Source organism: Artemia franciscana, chromosome 11 (assembly GCF_032884065.1).
Source record: "Artemia franciscana chromosome 11, ASM3288406v1, whole genome shotgun sequence".
Classification (NCBI taxonomy): Eukaryota; Metazoa; Arthropoda; class Branchiopoda; order Anostraca; family Artemiidae; genus Artemia; species Artemia franciscana.
The window spans coordinates 21,876,835-21,895,615 of NC_088873.1; the positions used below are offsets into that span (position 1 = coordinate 21,876,835).

At 34.3% G+C, this 18,781-nt stretch overlaps 1 protein-coding gene across 1 annotated transcript; it reads right to left on the reverse strand.

Moving 5' to 3' along the window:
- Positions 1-10,174: 10,174 nt before the first annotated feature.
- Positions 10,175-16,631, reverse strand: LOC136033369 (doublesex and mab-3 related transcription factor 1-like). Its single transcript, XM_065714158.1, has 3 exons — positions 16,401-16,631; positions 12,865-13,096; positions 10,175-10,621 (listed from the first exon to the last, which is right to left on the reverse strand). The coding sequence occupies exons 1-3, from the start codon at positions 16,620-16,622 to the stop codon at positions 10,254-10,256; spliced, it is 822 nt and encodes a 273-aa protein (XP_065570230.1). The 5' UTR covers positions 16,623-16,631; the 3' UTR covers positions 10,175-10,253.
- Between the last annotated feature and the right edge of the window lie 2,150 nt (positions 16,632-18,781).

Below are 18,781 nucleotides of genomic sequence, written 5' to 3' on the forward strand. Positions count from 1 at the left end.
AAAGTTACCTACAGAGGTGGGCAGATAATGACAATTTACCCCTTCCACTAGAAGACCAAAAACAAGCAAAATAAGAAAAAGTGTCGTAACATGTAGAAGAAAATCGAACTTTATGACGGAAAGGAATAAGTTTCTGCGCTCTCACTTTGCCTTAAAAAAGTTTCTGCAGAAGTTCATACTGGGGGAGTTAAAGTTGCTAAAGCAACAAAATAGGTAATGATAGAAACAAATATGAAAAATCATATGGTCACCAACAGAGGGGGTGAAGCTTTCTGCCCTCTACTCGGATTGGACGCCGGAAACTTTAATGTTCTGGGACTTCTTGAATTTGATCGCACGATTTTAGTCCAGAGAGTATTATTAAAAAGCCGAATTTTTTCCACAGTATAGTATCTTCCAATTCCCAACTGAATTGTTAGATTATCTTGCTATGGGGAAAATCTTTCCCATGTTTCTCTCCTGTTTTTGCTCAATAGAAACAGTTGCTTAAACAGGAGGCCGTCAGTCCCATACTTCCTGCAGTTTGAGATAACTTAAAACCTATTTCATAATTTATTATATATTTTTATGCAATTTGTTTGTACTTGTGTATTTCTGAATTGTTTTAGCCGCCCTTTCGAGTTCTTATTTTTGGGTCTGGCCCCCTCTCCCATCCTTGCTTTAAAAAACACTGTAAGGGTGTTGAAAAAACCGCTAGTAGATACATATCTTATGCTGGGACCCAATAAATTTCAAATGATTAGCTTGAAGCCACTTGGGAGAAACATATAACTCTGCGCTGATGCTGGGGCAGATCTCCCAGATGAAAATTTACCACAGACAATTCCATCGTAACATTCTCTCCGCATGTAAAACTGTGCATCCAAAGAAAAAGGAAGACAAATAAAAAGAGTTCTGAATATGCATCCAATGAAATTCCTTCCAGAAAATTTTCCACATGAAAATCCCCCCCCCCGCATAAAAATCTTCCGTAAAAAAATTGTCTGTATGTTTCCTAATAACAAATATTTTATATAAAAAATTGACAAATTGCAATACTTATAGCCCCTTTCCCTACGGGCCGTGAAGGATCTTGTCATCCCCAGAGGAAAATTCATTGGTCTTAATCTTTCAATTATGCTGAACCAAATAACTATCTCAAAAAACTATTTTGTCTAAGCCTTTTTAAAATATATGGCACTGAGGCTTCTCGAAAAAATACACGAAGGGAGAACTTTTTGTTTTAAAGAAGTTTACACCACTTCAGCTGTCGTGCGCAAAAATATCAGGTATATATATATATATATATATATATATATATATATATATATATATATATATATATATATATATATATATATATATATATATATATATATATATATATGTGTGTATATATATAGTTTCTTTGGGGGGGGGGGGTAAAAACTCAAGAAAAATTTGTTTATATGCATTTTTTTTCACGAGTCAGAGGAAAATTTCGGAGGAAGGGGAGTTGAAGCCTGGTAGCACCACAATCTGGATACGGACTTAGCTGAATATATCATAATTTCTTCTTTCCCTTTGATTTTTTTTTATATTTTCAGCTATCGCCGAAGTTTACCAACCAATAATTACAAAAATTTAACTATTGGTCGAAATCTCATTATTTGAACCAATAACACCTCAATAGCATTAAAACTTCCCGACCTTGTTACGCGAAAAAATTTTGTATTTTCCTGTCTTTGAAATACAGTTATAACAGTTCGTGGTAATGAACTCTAGTAAGGAGCGACCCGGCTCAATAGTAACTAAAACTCTAAAAACCAGGATTTTGATACCAATAGTTACATCAAAGGATCGCATTTTAATGTTGCTTTTAAATATATAAGTTTCATCAAGTTTAGTCTTACCCATCAAAAGCTACGAGCCTGAGAAAGATTGCCTTATTTTAGAAAATAGGGGGGACACCCCCTAAAAGTCAAAGAATCTTAACGGAAATCACACCATCAGATTCAGCGTATGAAAGAACCCAACTGTAGAAGTTTCAAGCTCGTTTATTTATTTAAGACTAACGACGCCTCTTGACTACTATGGTCCCTGCGTCGGCCCTGCAGTGCATTCTTGCAGCGTGATTCGATCTCTGGGTCCCGTATTACCAAGCTAAGCTCAAATCCACTGCGCCACCACAAGACAAGTTTCAAGATCGTATCTACAAAAATGTGGAATTTGTATTTTTTGCCATAAGACATCACGGATGCGTGTTTATTTGTTTTTTTTTTCCAAGGGTGATCGTATCGACCCAAAGGTCCTAGAATGATGCAAGAGGGCTCATTCTAATAGAAATTGAAAGTTTTTGTGCCTTTTTTAAGTGACCAAAAAAATTGGAGGGCAGTTAGGCCCCCTCGCACGAACATTTTTTCCCAATGGTCACTGGATCAAAATTTTGAGATAGCCATGATGTTCAACTTAGTCGAAAACCTAATGGTTATGTCTTTGGGGACGACTTAATCCCCCACATTCCCCGGGGAAGGGGCTGCAAGTTACAAACTTTCAAGTTGCAAGTTGCAAGTTACATATAGTAATGGTTCTAATGAAGTGTACACACGTTTTCAGGGGGAATTTTTCGCGTTGGGATGGGGTTGTTTGAGGGGAGGGGGTTACGTGGGAGAATCTTTCCATGGAGGAGTTTATCATGAGGGAATAGAATTTCCATGAAGCATAATTGAAGCATAATAAATTTCCATAATGCAGAATTTTCTAGCATTATTTAAAAAAAAAATCAGAAAAAAAAAATTCACCTGGAAGTAATGAGTAGCATTAAAAGTTAAAACAAACATAAAATATTACGTACATAAGGCGGTTTGTATCCTCCACAATACCTTGCTCTTTACCCTAAAGTATTTTTAGCAATTTCAACTATTTATTCTACAGCATTTGTGATTCAGTGGTCATTGTTAAAGATTTGGGACAAAATTCAAGCCTCAGTGTAATGAGTGACGCATTGACGAGGGGGAAAATCCCCTCATATACGTAATAAAAATGCACAAATATAGAAGTTCGTTACATAAGTTAATTCGTAAGGTACATATGTTTATTACTAACAAAAACATTCGGATAAAAAATAAGAAAATCTAGTTGATTTTTAAGTAACCAAAAATTGGAGGGCAACTAGGCCTCCTCCCCCACCCCTTTTTATCAAAATCGTCCAATCAAGACTATGAGAAAACCATTTAGCAAAATGAAAATTAATATGCAACTTTCGTTTAAATTATTCATGTGCGGTGAGCCAAAATCAAAACATGTATTAATTCAAAAACGTTCAGAAATTAAATAAAAAAAAACATTTTTTTTAACTGCAAGTAAGGAGCGACATTAAAACTTAAAACGAACAGAAATTATTCCGTATATGAAAGGGGGTTCTCCCCTCCGCAACGCCTCGCTCTGTACGCTAAAGTTTTTATTGCTTTAAAAAGTAGAGTTGTGACAAAGAGTCAAACTTTAGCTTAAAAAGCGGGGCGCTACGGAGGGGAGAACCCCTTTCATATACGGAATAATTTCTGTTCGTTTTAAGTTTTAATGTCGCTCCTTATTTGTAGTTTAAAGAAAACTTGTTTTTTATTTAATCAAACAGTTCGTGGGAACGAACTGTAGTAAGGAGCGACCCGGCTCAATAGTAACCAAAACTCTATAAAACGGAATTTTGATACCAATAGTTACATCAAAAGAATTGCATTTTAATGCTGATTCTAAATATATAAGTTTCATCAAGTTTAGACTTACCCATCAAAAGTTACGAAACTGAGAAAATCTGCCCTATTTTAGAAAATAGGGTGAAACACCCCCTAAAAGTCATAGAATCTTAATGAAAATCACAGCATCAGATTCAGCGTATCAGAGAACCCTATTGTACAAGTTCCAAGATCCTATCTACAAAAAATATGGAATTTCGTATTTTTTGCCAGAAGACAAATCACGGATGAGTGTTTATTTATTTTTTTTTTCCCAGGGGTGATCGTATCGACCCAGTGGTCCTAGAATTTTGCTAGAGGGCTCATTCGAACTGAAATGAAAAGTTCTAATGCCCTTTTTAAGTGACCAAAAATCGGAGGGCATCTAGGCCCCCTCCCACCCTCATTTTTTCCCCAAAGTTTTCAGATCAAAATTCTGAGATAGCCATTTTATTCAACATAGTCGAAAAACCTTATAACTATGTCTTTGGGAACGACTTACTCCCCCACAGTCCCCGTGGGAGGGGCTGCAAGTTGCAAATTTTGACCAGTATTTGCATATATTAATGGTTATTGGGAAATGTAGAGATGTTTTCAGGGGGGTTTTTTGGTTGGGAGGGGGGGGGGGAATTTTCCATGGAGGAATTTGTCATGGGGGAAGAAGATTTCCATAAAGGGGGCGCAGTATTTTCTAGCATTATTTAAAAAAACAATGAGAAAATAAATATGAAAAAGTTTTTTTCAACTGGAAGTATGGAGTAGCATTAAAACTTAAAACTAACAGAAAATATTACGCATATAAGGGGTTCACCTCCTCCTTATACCTCACTCTTTACGCTAAGGGATTCTTAGTAATTTCAACTATTTATTCTACGGCCTTTGTGATTCAGGGGACAAAACTTAAGCTTTAATGCAAAGAGTTATTGACGAGGTATTGACGAGTGGGCGAACCTTCTCATATACGTAATAAAAACATACGAACATAGAAGTTTGTTACGTAAGCTAATTCATAAGTTACGTATATCTTTTACTAATGAAAACGTTCGTAAAAACTAAAAGTTCTAGGTGCCTTTTTAAGTACCCAAAAAATTGGAGAGCAACTGGGCTTCCTTCCCCTCCTTTTTTCGCAAAATCATTCGATCAAAACTATGGGAAAGCCATTTAGCCGAATAAATAAATATGCAAATTTCGCTTTAATTATTTATCTGCGGAGAGCCGAAATCAAAACATGGATTAACTAAAAAACGTTCAGAAATTAAATTAAAAAAAACAAGTTTTTTTTTAACTGAAAGTAAGGAGCGACATTAAAACTTAAAACGAACAGAAATTACCCCGTATATGAAAGGGGCCGCTCTTTCTTCAACGCCCCGCTCTTTACGATAAAGTTTTTACTGTTTTCAAAAAGTATAGTTGAGAGAAAGAGTCAAACTTTAGTGTAAAGAGCAGGGCGTTAAAGAAGGAGCAGCCCCTTTCATATACGGGGTAATTTCTGTTCGTTTTAAGTTTTAATGTCGCTCCTTACTTTCAGTTAAAAAAACTTGTTTTTTTATTTAATAAAGAACAGAATCGACCATAGTCCCTATAAGGTATTAAATAAATAAAAAAACAAGTTTTTTTAACTGAAAGTAAGGAGCGACATTAAAACTTTAAACGAACAGAAATTACTTCGTATATGAAAGGGGCTGCTTCCTCATCAACGCCCGCTCTACGCTAAAGTTTGACTCTTTCTCTCAACTCTTCTTTTTAAAACTGTAAAAAATTTAGCGTAAAGAGCGGGGCGTTGATGAGGAAGCAGCCCCGTTCATATAGGATATAATTTCTGTTCGTTGTAAGTTTTAATGTCGCTCCTTACTTTCAGTTAAAAAAACTTGTTTTTTTATTTAATTTCTGAACGTTTTTGAATCAATGCATCTTTTGATTTTGGCTCTCCGCAGAAGAATAATTAAAATGAAATTTGCATTTTTTTTTTTTTTGCTAAATGGCTTTCTCATAGTGTTGAACGAATGATTTTGAGAAAAAAAGGAGCGGAGGAGGAAGCCTAGTTGCCCTCCAATTTTTTTACTACTTAGAAAGACAACTAGAACTTTTAATTTTTTACGAATATTTTTATTAGTAAAAGATATACATAACTTATAAATTAGATTACGTAACTAACTTTTGTATTCTCATGTTTTTATTACATATATTAGGGGGTTCGCCCCCTCGTCAGTACCTCGCTCTTTACACAAAGCTTAAATTTTGTCCCAATTCATTAAGAATGACTCCTGAATCACAAAAGCCGTAGAATAAATAGTTGAAATTACTAAAAATACTTTAGCGTAAAGAGCAAGATATTAGGAGGAGGGGAGTCCCTCGTATGCGTAATAATGTCTGTTCGTTTTAAGTTTTAATGCTGCTCCTTACTTCCAGTTGAAAAAACTTTTTCATATTTATTTTTTCATTGTGTGTTTTTTTTAAGCATGCTAGAAAATCCTGCACTCCCTTCGTGGAAATTTTCTTCCCCCATGACAAATTCCTCGATGGCAAGTTCCCCCAACATATCCCCCTCTTCTCAACCCCTCCCCCAACCAAAAAATCCCCCTGAAAACGTCTGTACACTTCCCAATAAACAGGTCAAAATTTGTAACTTGTTGTCCCTCCCACGGGGACTGGGGGGGAGTAAGTAGTCCCCAAAGATATAGTTATAAGGGTTTTCGAATACGTTGAATAAAATGGCTATCTCAGAATTTTGATCTGTTGACTTTGGGAAAATAATTAGCGTGGGAGGGGGCCTAGGTGCCCTCCAATTTTTTTGGTCACTTATAAAGGGCACTAGAACTTTTCATTTCCGTTAGAATGAGCCCTCTTGCAACAATATAGGACCACTGGGTCGATACGATCACCCCTGGGAAAAAAAACAAATAAACACGCATCTGTGATCTGCCTTCTGGCAAAAAATACAAAATTCCACATTTTTTGTAGATAGGATCTTGGAACTTGTACAATAGGGTTCTCTGATGGGCCGAATCTCATGGTGTGATTTTCGTTAAGATTCTATGACTTTTAGGGGTTGTTTCCCCCTATTTTCCAAAATAAGGCAAATTTTCTCAGGCTCCTAACTCTTGATGGGTAAGACTAAACTTGATGAAACTTGTATATTTAAAATCAGCATTTAAGTGCAATTCTTTTGATGTAGCTATTGGTATCAAAATTCCATTTTTTAGAGTTTTGGTTACTATTGAGCCGGGTCGCTCCGGTCGCTCCGGAACACCAATCTTTGGGAATAAGCATTAAAAAGGCAAACATTATAAAAATATTCCCAATGTTGATGTTTTAAGGGTTCAGTTTTACCATCTTCCCTGTAAAATTCTAGTTATTTGTTAGCCCGTAGAAAGTTTTCAAGTTCTTTTGAGTTAAAACCAGAACTTTTTTAATTAAAAAGCTTTAGGACGCAAGTGAAATGTTGAAGCCCATCCATAAAGGTCTTGAATCCTCTTACGTTCCTGTTGAGAAGGAAACTTCTTGACAACCTGGAAGCCACGCAAACCCCTGGTGTCTTAGTATCAAGCTAATCTGGAGCAAATATTCTTTAAAATACTTCTTACCCTTTTAGCTAGTGTTGAGACATATCTTGTTCCCTTCAATTTCCTTTCCTTTTCTGTCTTTTTTTATAAGATATAAATAACACTTTCTTTACCTAAGAAACATTTTATTGTCGCTAAACTTGACGTTTGTTGAGGCTCTGTTACTGTGAATTTCCGAAATCTGGTTAATGTTGACATTCACCGGTTAATGTCCTAAATTCATTTTTCTCTGCTTAGACTCAATTAGCTTTGTGGATTAGGTTTTTCAGGCTTATGCAAGCTTTGATGGTTAAAGTTAGGTTTGGTTGAATTAGGTTATATATCTCAGAATGGATTAAAAACCTAATCGAACCCAACCAAACTTAACCTAACCTGCCACCATCAAACCTTGCATAAAACTGGAAAAGTTGACTGGCAACACTGACAAAATCCAAAAAGAAAAAAAAATGTATTTCGGACATTCACCGGTGAATGTCGACATTCACGGTAACAGCTCTACTAGATAGTTTTACGTCTTATCCCAGAGTCACACAACTGCATCTCAAACAGTTCGTGGTAACAAACTGTAAGTAACAAGCGATGCGGCTCAATAGTAACCAAACTCTAAGAAACAGAGCCATGATAAAATTACATATATCAAGGAATCGAATTTTAATGCTTATTCAAAATATATAAAATCATGAAATTTAATGTTACCCAGTTTGAGCCTAAGAAAATTTGCCCAATTTTCAAAAGGGGGGGGGGAGAATCCCCAAAACAAATAAGTGATGCTAATGAAAATTGATCTGATATTAAATATAAAAAATCAAGTTTTTTCAGCATAAAATAAAGAGCAACATTGAACCTAAAACGAACAGAAATTGTTACGTATGTGAGGGGGGTCTCCCCCTCCTTAAGGGCTTCTAATTCAAATTAAACCGCCTTTGTGATTCAGGAGCTATTCTAAATAACTGGAACAAAAAGTCAAACTTTAGTGTAAAGAGCGAGGTATTGAGGAGGAGGCAATTCCTCCCATGTACCTAATTATTCTGTTTGTCTTAAGTTCAATGTTGCCCCTTACTTTCAGTTGAAAAAACTTGTTTTTTTATTTGATTTATATAAAAAAAGGCCATTTTTATGTTCTCCATTATGATCCCCATATTTCATCCCCTGTTTGCTGCATGTTCATTCATCATGATGGTCCAGTGGCTTTGTTGAAGCATTTCAACCGAGTTTTCGAAAAATGTATCTGTATATATAAATAAAAATAATCTTTCACCTCTCAGTTTTATGTTACTAGTTTTGCCATTTGCGCCTTAACTGAAGGAAAGAACCGATTTGATAATAACAGTCTTTTCTTTTGAGGTATCTGCTGTGCATGATAAGTTTCGGGTCATGAAAAAGACAAAGATGTGTGAACACAGAGTAGTGACGGAGTTTACGAATTCACCTTCGACTATATCAGAAAATGACAGTAATATTTGACCAAAGACAATACTCTCCCTGTCTCTACAACCACTATATCTAGACTCCCTCAAAGTCTGATTCGAAATAAATTCCTAATTCATCTGGTGTAGTAATTCAACAGGCTATATACATTTCTTGTAGAACCAGGTTTACATACTATCCCCTTAATCGAAGCAAGTTCTATTGTTTTGTCTTATATCTTCTTCTTTTTTTAATTCGCTGTTTACTGTTTTCTCATCAACAGAAATAGTTAAAGAATAGATTGTTTATTGTGTCAAAAAAGCTTACATCGGATCTTGGATGCCCAAATAAACATCTTGGATGCCATGTGCATACTGATCGTTAACAATAACAAATCAATATTGAGGGACAGTTTTCAGTTTTTCCATCGAACTCTTTTTATGCCTACTAAAATAAAGCTTTTGGAAGTAGTAGCCTAGCTTGGCCTTATGGGAAGCTTCAAAGTATAATCTGGACTGATTATGTAAGATTTGTTTGTCCTTTGTGAAGTACTTTGTTGAAAAAGAAAATTATTCAAAGCTAAAGTTTGCCAAAAAATTTTACTGGCTTCAAACGTTTCGTATCTAAGCAGAGTTCACCTTTCTCAGTCATATAATAGCCTAACGGTTCCTCACTTACTTGCCCTTGATCCTCTTTGGTCTTTCCTTAATTGTGGCAAGAGCAAGTAAGTTCATCTCATTTACTTTAAATGTGCAAAGTACTTAATGGAACTCCCAACTTGGACAAGTAACTCTTTTCTGCAAAGAAAGTATCAATTGGTAAACCCGGCTGCGATTATTGAGAAACGTATCTGTGATTTCCCTACCGAATGCCAGAAGTCTTCCCATCTTTGTTCATTTCTGTTTGTCCCTTGTTTGTAGTTTTGAAAGTGTGTTTTTACTTCTGTTGTCTCTTTTTTGTTTTTTCTTGACTTTTGCTCTGTCTTTTTTGGGTTTCTGCCCAGTTTTTTGTGATAGGTTATAAATAAAATGATGAAAATGATGATAGTGTTGAGGTATGTTGAAGGTGGCTTAAAAGCGATAGTCGTGCTCATCATAACAAATATCTCAATTTCTGGTTGCTCCAGAATGTATTGTTGATCTATGCTAACTTTGGGTAAACAACTTTTACATATTTTAATAAGATAAAAAAAAAGATCAATCGTTCCTGAATATAGAACACATTAGAAAAAAGATGAGACATTTATTGCACATTTGTTACATAAACATAAATTCAAATACTTCAGCACGATAAACATTACAATTAACAAATATGTTTAGGTTATGTTATGCATTTCTTTGAAAAATTTTAAACCGAAAGTTACTTCTTTTGATAGGTTGCTTTTCATTTGAATTATTTCTATGACAATCAAGTTCTTTAGAAAAAATAATTAAAATTATATTATTTAGCATCAGTCTAACAAATGAATTGACGAAAAGCTTTGATGAACGAACACAAATTACTGGAATTTTTTTCTGGAAAACTGACTTTCATAGTGTTGTCAAAACGCGCATTTTCACCTGGATAAATGAAGCACACGAAACAACAACAAATTCTATAAGAACTTTTGTTTAAGGAGCAAAACATCAGTCTCTGGACATTGTGTACAACCTGGAAGAGTGCATTTCATCTCCAGCCCGGCCTTAAGATGCTGCAAGAAAACAGGTGGGGAGGTGAGGCCGAACGAAGCTGCTGTTGGCCATAATGTTGGAGTGTATAAAAATGGGTTAAAACCAACTTTCTGTAGGTGATGTTGGTATGAAGAAAGTGCACTCGCTTCAGTATGCAAAGAAACAGGATGTACTGGAACAAAAGCTGATGTGGCTGATTCTAGGGGTCGAACTGATTTCTCTGGGAAAGATTGAGTTGGAGTTGTTGTCGGAGTCGTTGATCTGGATGATGTCTCAATTTCTTTGTCAATACCTGAAATTGAGACAGATTCTAAAGCGTAATCATTTTACAAACAAGGGAACAGAGTCTGATAATAGATTAGAATATTTAAAAACAACTTTTCAATTTTAAAATTTATGCAAACCGTGTGTTTACCAATTATTCTTGGCCTAAAATGAAATAAAGCTAGGACACATTAGGTTCAGATCAGGTTTTACTGGCAGTTACTTAAAGTATCAAGATTCTAAGAATAATTTATTTGTTTTTGACTTTTTTGTTTTTTCTACTCAGCGAAAAGGTTTCTATTAAAATATGAATCCTTTATTAAGTTTGGATTTGCCCCTTAATAAAAGAAAATTTTCAATTTTTTTTTTGTGAAGATTTTTAACAGCGCAAATTTATTAGAATTGGCGATGACAACGCTAAAAAATCTATGAATGGCAAGGTAGACCTTTTTTGCCAGATGCGTCCGTACGGTAGAACTTGCCAACAAATTCTAATGAATTCGAAATTCATGAGTTTTTTTGCTTTATTTTGAATTTAAGTAACTCTAAATCCTATAAGGGGGTAGTAACAATTTTTATTTAGTAAAATGTTTTGATGCAGTTAATATTGATCTAATCAGGTAAGAGTCAAAGTATTTTTTTTATTTCTTATAAGAAAAAAAGCCTGGAAAAAGTTTCAAAAATATGTCGTCTCAAAAAAAATTTAAATATAAAAATAAATACAAAAATAAATGAAATAAAATGGCAGATCTAAACCTGTTTTGCATCGAGTGTTGATGGAAAAAAATTAATTATGAGAAATTGCTCGTCCTTATTTTTTCTAAAGGAAACCAAATAAAAGAAAAAATAGGTTTGACTATTTTGGATCCGGTAGACAGGGTTTCCTATACTGTCTTAAGAACGTTTAATTTTCTTCAAACCAGTTTTTCTGTCTAATTATTAAATTTTTAATCTAAATATTTCTGGATTACGAGTAAGTATTTAGCGTATACATATTGTTTGTATTCTTTGTTCGTTGGCCGAGCTTACCGACCGTTTTTTGAACGTCTTATTGATCATAGTAACTCAATAGGTAGAGCTCTAAAATCTAGCAAACCTCCTGAAACTTTTGTTTCGGTCCTGGCAGAAAACAATTTCTATTACCCTGATCATTACGTACAATTCAACAATGCCACGGCCATTTCTAACACATTGAGCTAGGGAGGCAATTAAAATTAAAAAAAAACAACATGTTTTTGCTAATATTTCAATAAAAAGAGATATTGGTAATTTAAATACTGAACCGATATATAACATTTTCATTAAAAGTGAACCGGTAGCTAATGGGGATCACAGAGTTTTGGAAAATCACCAAGAGACTAATTAAATACAAGAGCTAGGAGAATTACACCAGTGGTAGCAAGCAATAAGATTAATATATATATATATATATATATATATATATATATATATATATATATATATATATATATATATATATATATATATATATATATGTATATATATATATATATATATATATATATATATATATATATATATATATATATATATATATATATATATATATATATATATATATATATATATATATATATATATATATATATATATATATATATATATATATATATATATATATATATATATAGACGTACCCAGAATAAGGAATAAAACGTACCCAGAAAAGAATAAACGTACCCATTAATTAAGGTTCTAGAGAATCATATTTTCCTTTTTTACCCCTGCTACAACTATCGGTCCAAACAGAAGTCTGGGCATTTGAATGGCTGAGCCAATATGCGTCAGTCATAAACTGAGCATTAGTTAATTAGAATCAGGTATTTGTATTGTAAAACGGTTTTCTTCGACATTTGGAATCTGCTATGACCAAGAGTGAGCTAGAGCACGGAGATACAGAGAATTCATCTGTAGAAAATACTATTGCTCTCGAATTTTTCGTCCCTTTTACTTGCTTAAATGTCAGAGAAAAGAACTAATTAAGTATTGTGTCTATTTTTTTACTGGATGGAAGGCAATTGGTAATAAGGCAAGGATAATTGGCTTCTACTTCTGGCAGCGCCTTCTGTCCAGGGGCCCCTAAGAATATTGGAGAGCTGCTCTTGCTTCCAAGCCTTCTGAAACACGAAATTGGTCTATTTGAGAAGGAATAAGAAAATCAAATCATTACCCTGTTCCATCCAGCCTTTAAGCATTATGCTAACGGTTAAATCAGTAAATGAATAAACACACAATTAGAAGGAAACTTACCTGGAGCTTTTCCATGTTTTATAGCCACCGACGGAGCATCTGTATCGCTTGGCATGGACATTTTTTGGATTCTTTTGTGCCCTTGGTTACTTTCAGCTTGTCGTTTGACTTCTGCCAGTGCCAAACCGAAAATAGGCCCTTGAGGCAATTGACCGATTGAGGCTCCTGTTGCAGCTGCCCGGATTGAAAGAGCTATCACATCCTCGGCTGCTTGTTGTCTCTTCAAGGATACCTATGATTGTGAACTAAATCTTTAAGTTTCCAATTTATGCTGATTCCAAATATGTAAAATACATTAAATTTTAGTTTACCCGCCAACAATTATTAGAATAGGGAAGCTTGTGGAACTTTAACTTGGGTGAAATGCATTTCCTCTAAGAACGGATAAAATCTGAATAAAACTTACAACATGAAATTAAAGAAACTTAAGATATTTTTAGAGCTCTAAGAATGAATACTCTCAAACAAGATCGGTGGCAAAGAATTTCTATATTTATCACAATAATTCGAGAATGGATTAAATTTGCTTTTACTTATTTGGATTTAATTTCAACGATAAAACTGGTGAATTTCCCCATCCTCCCAAAGGAGTTCGGATGATGTGTAGAACTTAGCAATGCATTTTTATGAGTCTAATCCTTGCTTCTAACAAAGATAGGCGGGAGCCCGGAGTCCTGGTAGATTATTACCAAGGAAAGGCCTTAGGAAACCCTGCGACCTCTCTCAACAGCAAACAATTCAGTAGGGGGTCAGTAAATGAAGTGCTTGCTGTTATCAAGAGAACATATTTTTTCCACTAGAAAGTATTTTAAGGACCGCACAAACCAAAACTACTATTTATTGGAAATTTTAACTAATTATTCAAATTTCAACTCTTTAATGAGTCCCAACTCTTTAAAAACATTCGCTGAAACACAAAAGGCTGTTTAATTGGAATAACAAGCTTTTTCAAAGTAATAAGAACTTAAGCGTAACAAGTTAGGGGGTGAAGAAGGGGAAACCCCCCTTGCGTACGGAATGACATCCTTTTTCTTTAAGCTTTAATGGTGCTTCTTACTTTTAGTTGAAAAAAAATATTTTTTATTAATCAAAATACTTCAGATACAGCTTTCTTCTTTTTGTTATTCTAGGTCTTAGGTTTCCAAATTTTATTTAACCACGGCTCCCTTAAAATGTTTTATTACACAGTGCCCTTCTTTCATTTTCTACAATAAAACAGACGCCAAAATTTTTAGTACTACAAAATGTATTAAGACAAACTCTTACAAACAAAGAAAATGAATAACGATCATGTTGTTGTCATTTAAAGATATGAATATGCTTCCTAGCGCAAAGTTTTTCAAAAATCGGTGTCAATAATGAGATGACTACACGAAGATCCTTTTCTACAACCAAACGAACACAATATTTCCGTTTTATTTCAGCTAATGCAAAAAATCTTGTTTCGTATAAATGAATTTTTGTGAACGGCATGAATGCTTTTTAAGCTTTATTCGACAAAATATTCATTCACTGCGAATATCTTGCCAAAATTGGATTAGAGATGTATTCTGAAAAACTTGTTTTTACAGAATTATCACAAGCTAATTTAATCAGGTTTTATTTTTCATTCCTTGTTAATTCAAATTTTTAATCTTCTCCATCAGTATATTTTGTAAAATTGAAATCATTAAAATAATTCGTAAAATGAATTAAAAAGGTATCCAAGGGTTCAACAAATGGAGTTTTGTTCGTTTCTATTTTATCTTGGGCTTAATTTAAAAGTGAAGACACGTCAAACTTCTTTATTTCCCAAATTTGCCTTCCATAGCTCCATTTTCATGAATGCTGTCACATTATCTTTTTGAATCAATAGATATATTTTTGGCCCTTACATCAATTTACTAAAAAAAAGCTTAATTTTTCCAAAATATCCACCAAAAAAGTCAGTTTAATAATTAAATTACCATCCCTGAACATATTTGCATCTTCATTTTGGTTTTCTTTGTTAAAACTGCAATTTCCACTTTGAGTTGACAAATCCACTAAATCATTTTGGCACAAGATAGTCAGCATTCTTCACTATAGTGTGAAAGGGAGGTATAAGTAGCTACATGTGACAGAGCTTTGTAAATAATCTAACTGATAGTAAACTGTTTATAGCTTTCTTTACTTTTGTAAAAATGTTTAGGTTCTTCATACATTTTTTTTCATACGAAAGGGGCTCCGTGAAGGATGCAGTAGGTCCAGAGACCATTGGGTGTTTTCATTAGTGCTAGGATGCCAGTTTTGCGCCCTGACATTGATTTTGTACTCTGTAACGCGAAAGGAATTCTTGCTCAATATACCTTTCTCATCCAAAAAATTGTCAAAAATATTAAAATGTTACTCGATATGGCTTTGCAAGGAATACATTTGCAAAAAATATATATTTATTTATATTATTCTCTTCAACGCATAGAGAATATCCAATTAAATAAGCGGTTTTAGATACATAAGCTCCTTCTTTTACTTGTAAGGCGAACTTTATTGTGCATATCTGAGAAATTAATTGATCGCAAAGATCGTCTAATTGATTTACTCAAAACGGAGTTGCTCAGCAGCATATATAAAATCTCGCTAGTTTTACCCTGAGATGACAAACCTCGCTTTTGTTCACCCTGGGCACCTAAAGCCCGTCAATAGCGAAAGGGTCCTACCCTCTGCCGAATTACAAGATTTAAAAGTAAAAATAGCTCAAATTCTATATTTATAACATGTTTAAACGGCATTGCACTGTAGTTTTATTTATATTTTATTTGTAACTGTGGAGGTGAAATAAAAAAAAAAAAAACTTCTACACTTTTTTAACTACTGGTTTAGATTATGTTATAAATCATTTTTTCAAATGTCTAATCCCTGAGTTAAGGCACTCCGATTGCTGTAAGAACGTTTATATTCAGTACGGCACGGTTATACCGCATTATAACGGTTTTACTGCGTATACTACGTCAATGTATGTCGTACCGTAGAAGACCTCCTTTTTCTGAGCTTTTCCTACCCACATTTTTGTCGGATACATTTTGTTGGCATATATGAAACATTTGATCAAATGTAACAACCACAGCGGGCAGGTCACGACAGACTAATAAATGTACACCGTTTGGACAGCAAATTAGTTTTACGCAAGTAATTTGAAAATTGGAAGGAATTGTCTAACTTTTCCTCTCTGTGTACCTAAGATATTCCTAATTGTAACAAAAACTATAACTGAAATGAAAACAAAACCATTGTAGTTAAAAAACTTGCAGGTCACACAAAACCTTTCAAGCAACATACCAGCCGGAAGACTTTTAATTTATCCTGATAGATAAATTCAGTAAGAATTTCTATCTAGGAAAGAACAAATTGCCGATTATTTATGTCTAACACGCAATAAGCAAATAATTATTTTAATAGTTTTCAATGCCCAAAATAAATTGCAATACCCTGATGGAATGCAAGGTAGATTTTGTCCGCATCTATAGATCTCCTCAACTAATAACTTGAAAAAAGGTAATGATAATAACAGTAATTACCTGGGCTGCCATTACTCGCTGTCTCTCCGTTATAAGAATGCATTTCTGACATGTGCATTCTCTAAATCTACAATGCTTCTTATGCCCTTTTAGCCAAGCAATGACACCATGGTTCCTACATCGAGCACATTTGGGCTTACGGACCTTTGCTCCAGAGGTGTCTGTATCATCGTCGCGGCTGAGGGCTCTGAATTTTTGTTCAAAATTGAGTGTAACATCCATTGTCCCAAAGGATACTAAAATTTCTAGATATTCTAATAGCAATTTAGCGTCATTTCTAAGGATCCTATTGGTTGAAAACAATTTCTAAGGAGGGTCTATTCCTGCAACCTTATATTTGCAATATGATGGATAGGTTTAAGAAACATTTCAATCATTCGGTGACTTGTCCGTACGTCTGTGTGTGGCTGAGTGAATGTAAATATTAGCCCATTTGTAACATGATACGGACAATAAAAGGTCCATTTCTCTTGTACAAATACAGATCATTAGGAATATGACATTTACTATCGTGATTCTTCCACTGGCAATCAAAATATGCTGAAGGTACTTTATTAGCTCATGCATTTTGAAAATCTGCGAAAAGGTTCTCTACTATCTTTTCGAAATTTTATTTAGCACCAAAACAATAAAAACAAAGGTTAAATAATTTTATACAAGTGGACAAAAGCGGCATTCATTCATATGTTATATTTAAAGTTGGAGAGGCCCCAGACAAAATGGTTTTAAAAAATTCTATTTACTTGAGCAATAAGACAAAATGTCTTCTAAAGGAGACAACTGCAAAAATTGTCTGCGGTCTTTGCCAACCAAAATAAGGAAAAACCATCCTCCACCCAAGATAAACTAAAAAGGCGTCTTCCTTTTTTTAAAACAGTTTTGGAAAAAGGACATAAATAAAAGTCCACGAATAAATAAGATAAAGATATTATTTCGAAAGTGTACCAGCATAAATGCTTTCGATTGGGGGTGGGGATGGCCAAATGACAAAAACAATGAAAGGGGGAGGAGTCAAAGGTGTGTACAAATGTTTCCCAAAATAACGTAATCTTTGTATATTATGAGATTATCCAACTTTTAAGCAGCGTTGACCTTTTAGATGGGAGAGGAGGTATCTGCCCACATTCTTAACCCTGTAATTACCCATATACTGTCACTCCAGGGTTAAAACTAATTATGTAACTCTCTAGCTTTGTAATGATAATGGAGAATCGACCTTATTTCTAAAATGGGAAGCCACAACTTAGTTGGAAACCATCATCAGTAGCTGAAAAGATAAGAAATATCCGAAAAAGCTTAGGAGATACACACTACTTTATGCCTTGTAAAGAGCAAGTTCAAAAATCAAGCGCTGTACCAAAAATGTAAAGTCAAATGCTATTGCAATTTTTACGCTGATTCCAAATATCTAAGGCTGGAGACACTGGCAGATCCCCCCGGTCAGATTTTTTTGGTGCCCTCATTCTGTGTTTTTATCTGTTTTTTACCCTTTTTTAAAATAAACTGGTCAATGTTGTCAGTTATTGGCCCCCTTGTCATATTCCCCCCCCCAAGATTTTGCTCTAGATACAGCTTTAGTCGGAGATAAGCACAAAAAGTAGTTTTAGTCAGAAATTTTATTTTGCTTCATTAAAAAAAGGCTACTTCCCGCTCGGAAGTATGAAAAGGGAAAGACGGGGGCTGGGAGCTTCCCAGCCCCGATGAGTGATGAAATTTTTATAAAATCGTATCAGTGATTCTAGCACGCTTGGAGGCCTTCTACTTGACCTTTCTTTGACCTTTATAAAATAATAAAGACTTTCAAGTTCGCTCGAACAGTCTTCATAGGAAGATATCAGTAGAAAATAAGGTTTTGCTGGAATACGGCCTTTTTTCCCAAAAACTCATAAATTTGATGTACAAAAAAGAACAATATATATATATATATATATATATATATATATATATATATATATATATATATATATATATATATATATATATAACAACCAATCACATCAGAAATGACAAATCTTCAGTATGTTACCTCAAAATTAAGCAACATTATGCCACACGGTTACGGTTTGTTTCTCTAATCAGTGAACTAGAATTCCTTAGAAAAAATAAGTAATTGTGTCGCTATGCTCTGTAAATTTAATCTGAGGTGTTCTAAGCTGGTAAAAAATACTGTATGACAATTCCTAGAGACAAGAAACATAGAATAGGAGTGTCTCCTTTCCACCATGTCAAGAGATATCTCTTTCAAGGACTCTCGGAAAAATTTTCGCTATGGATCCTAGGTGACATAAATTATGACACATACTAGGATGCTGTGCTACAAGTTTGTGACCAGGAGACGTAACGTCCCCGTAATATCTAATGGTCAAACCTTCTCTGAGCAT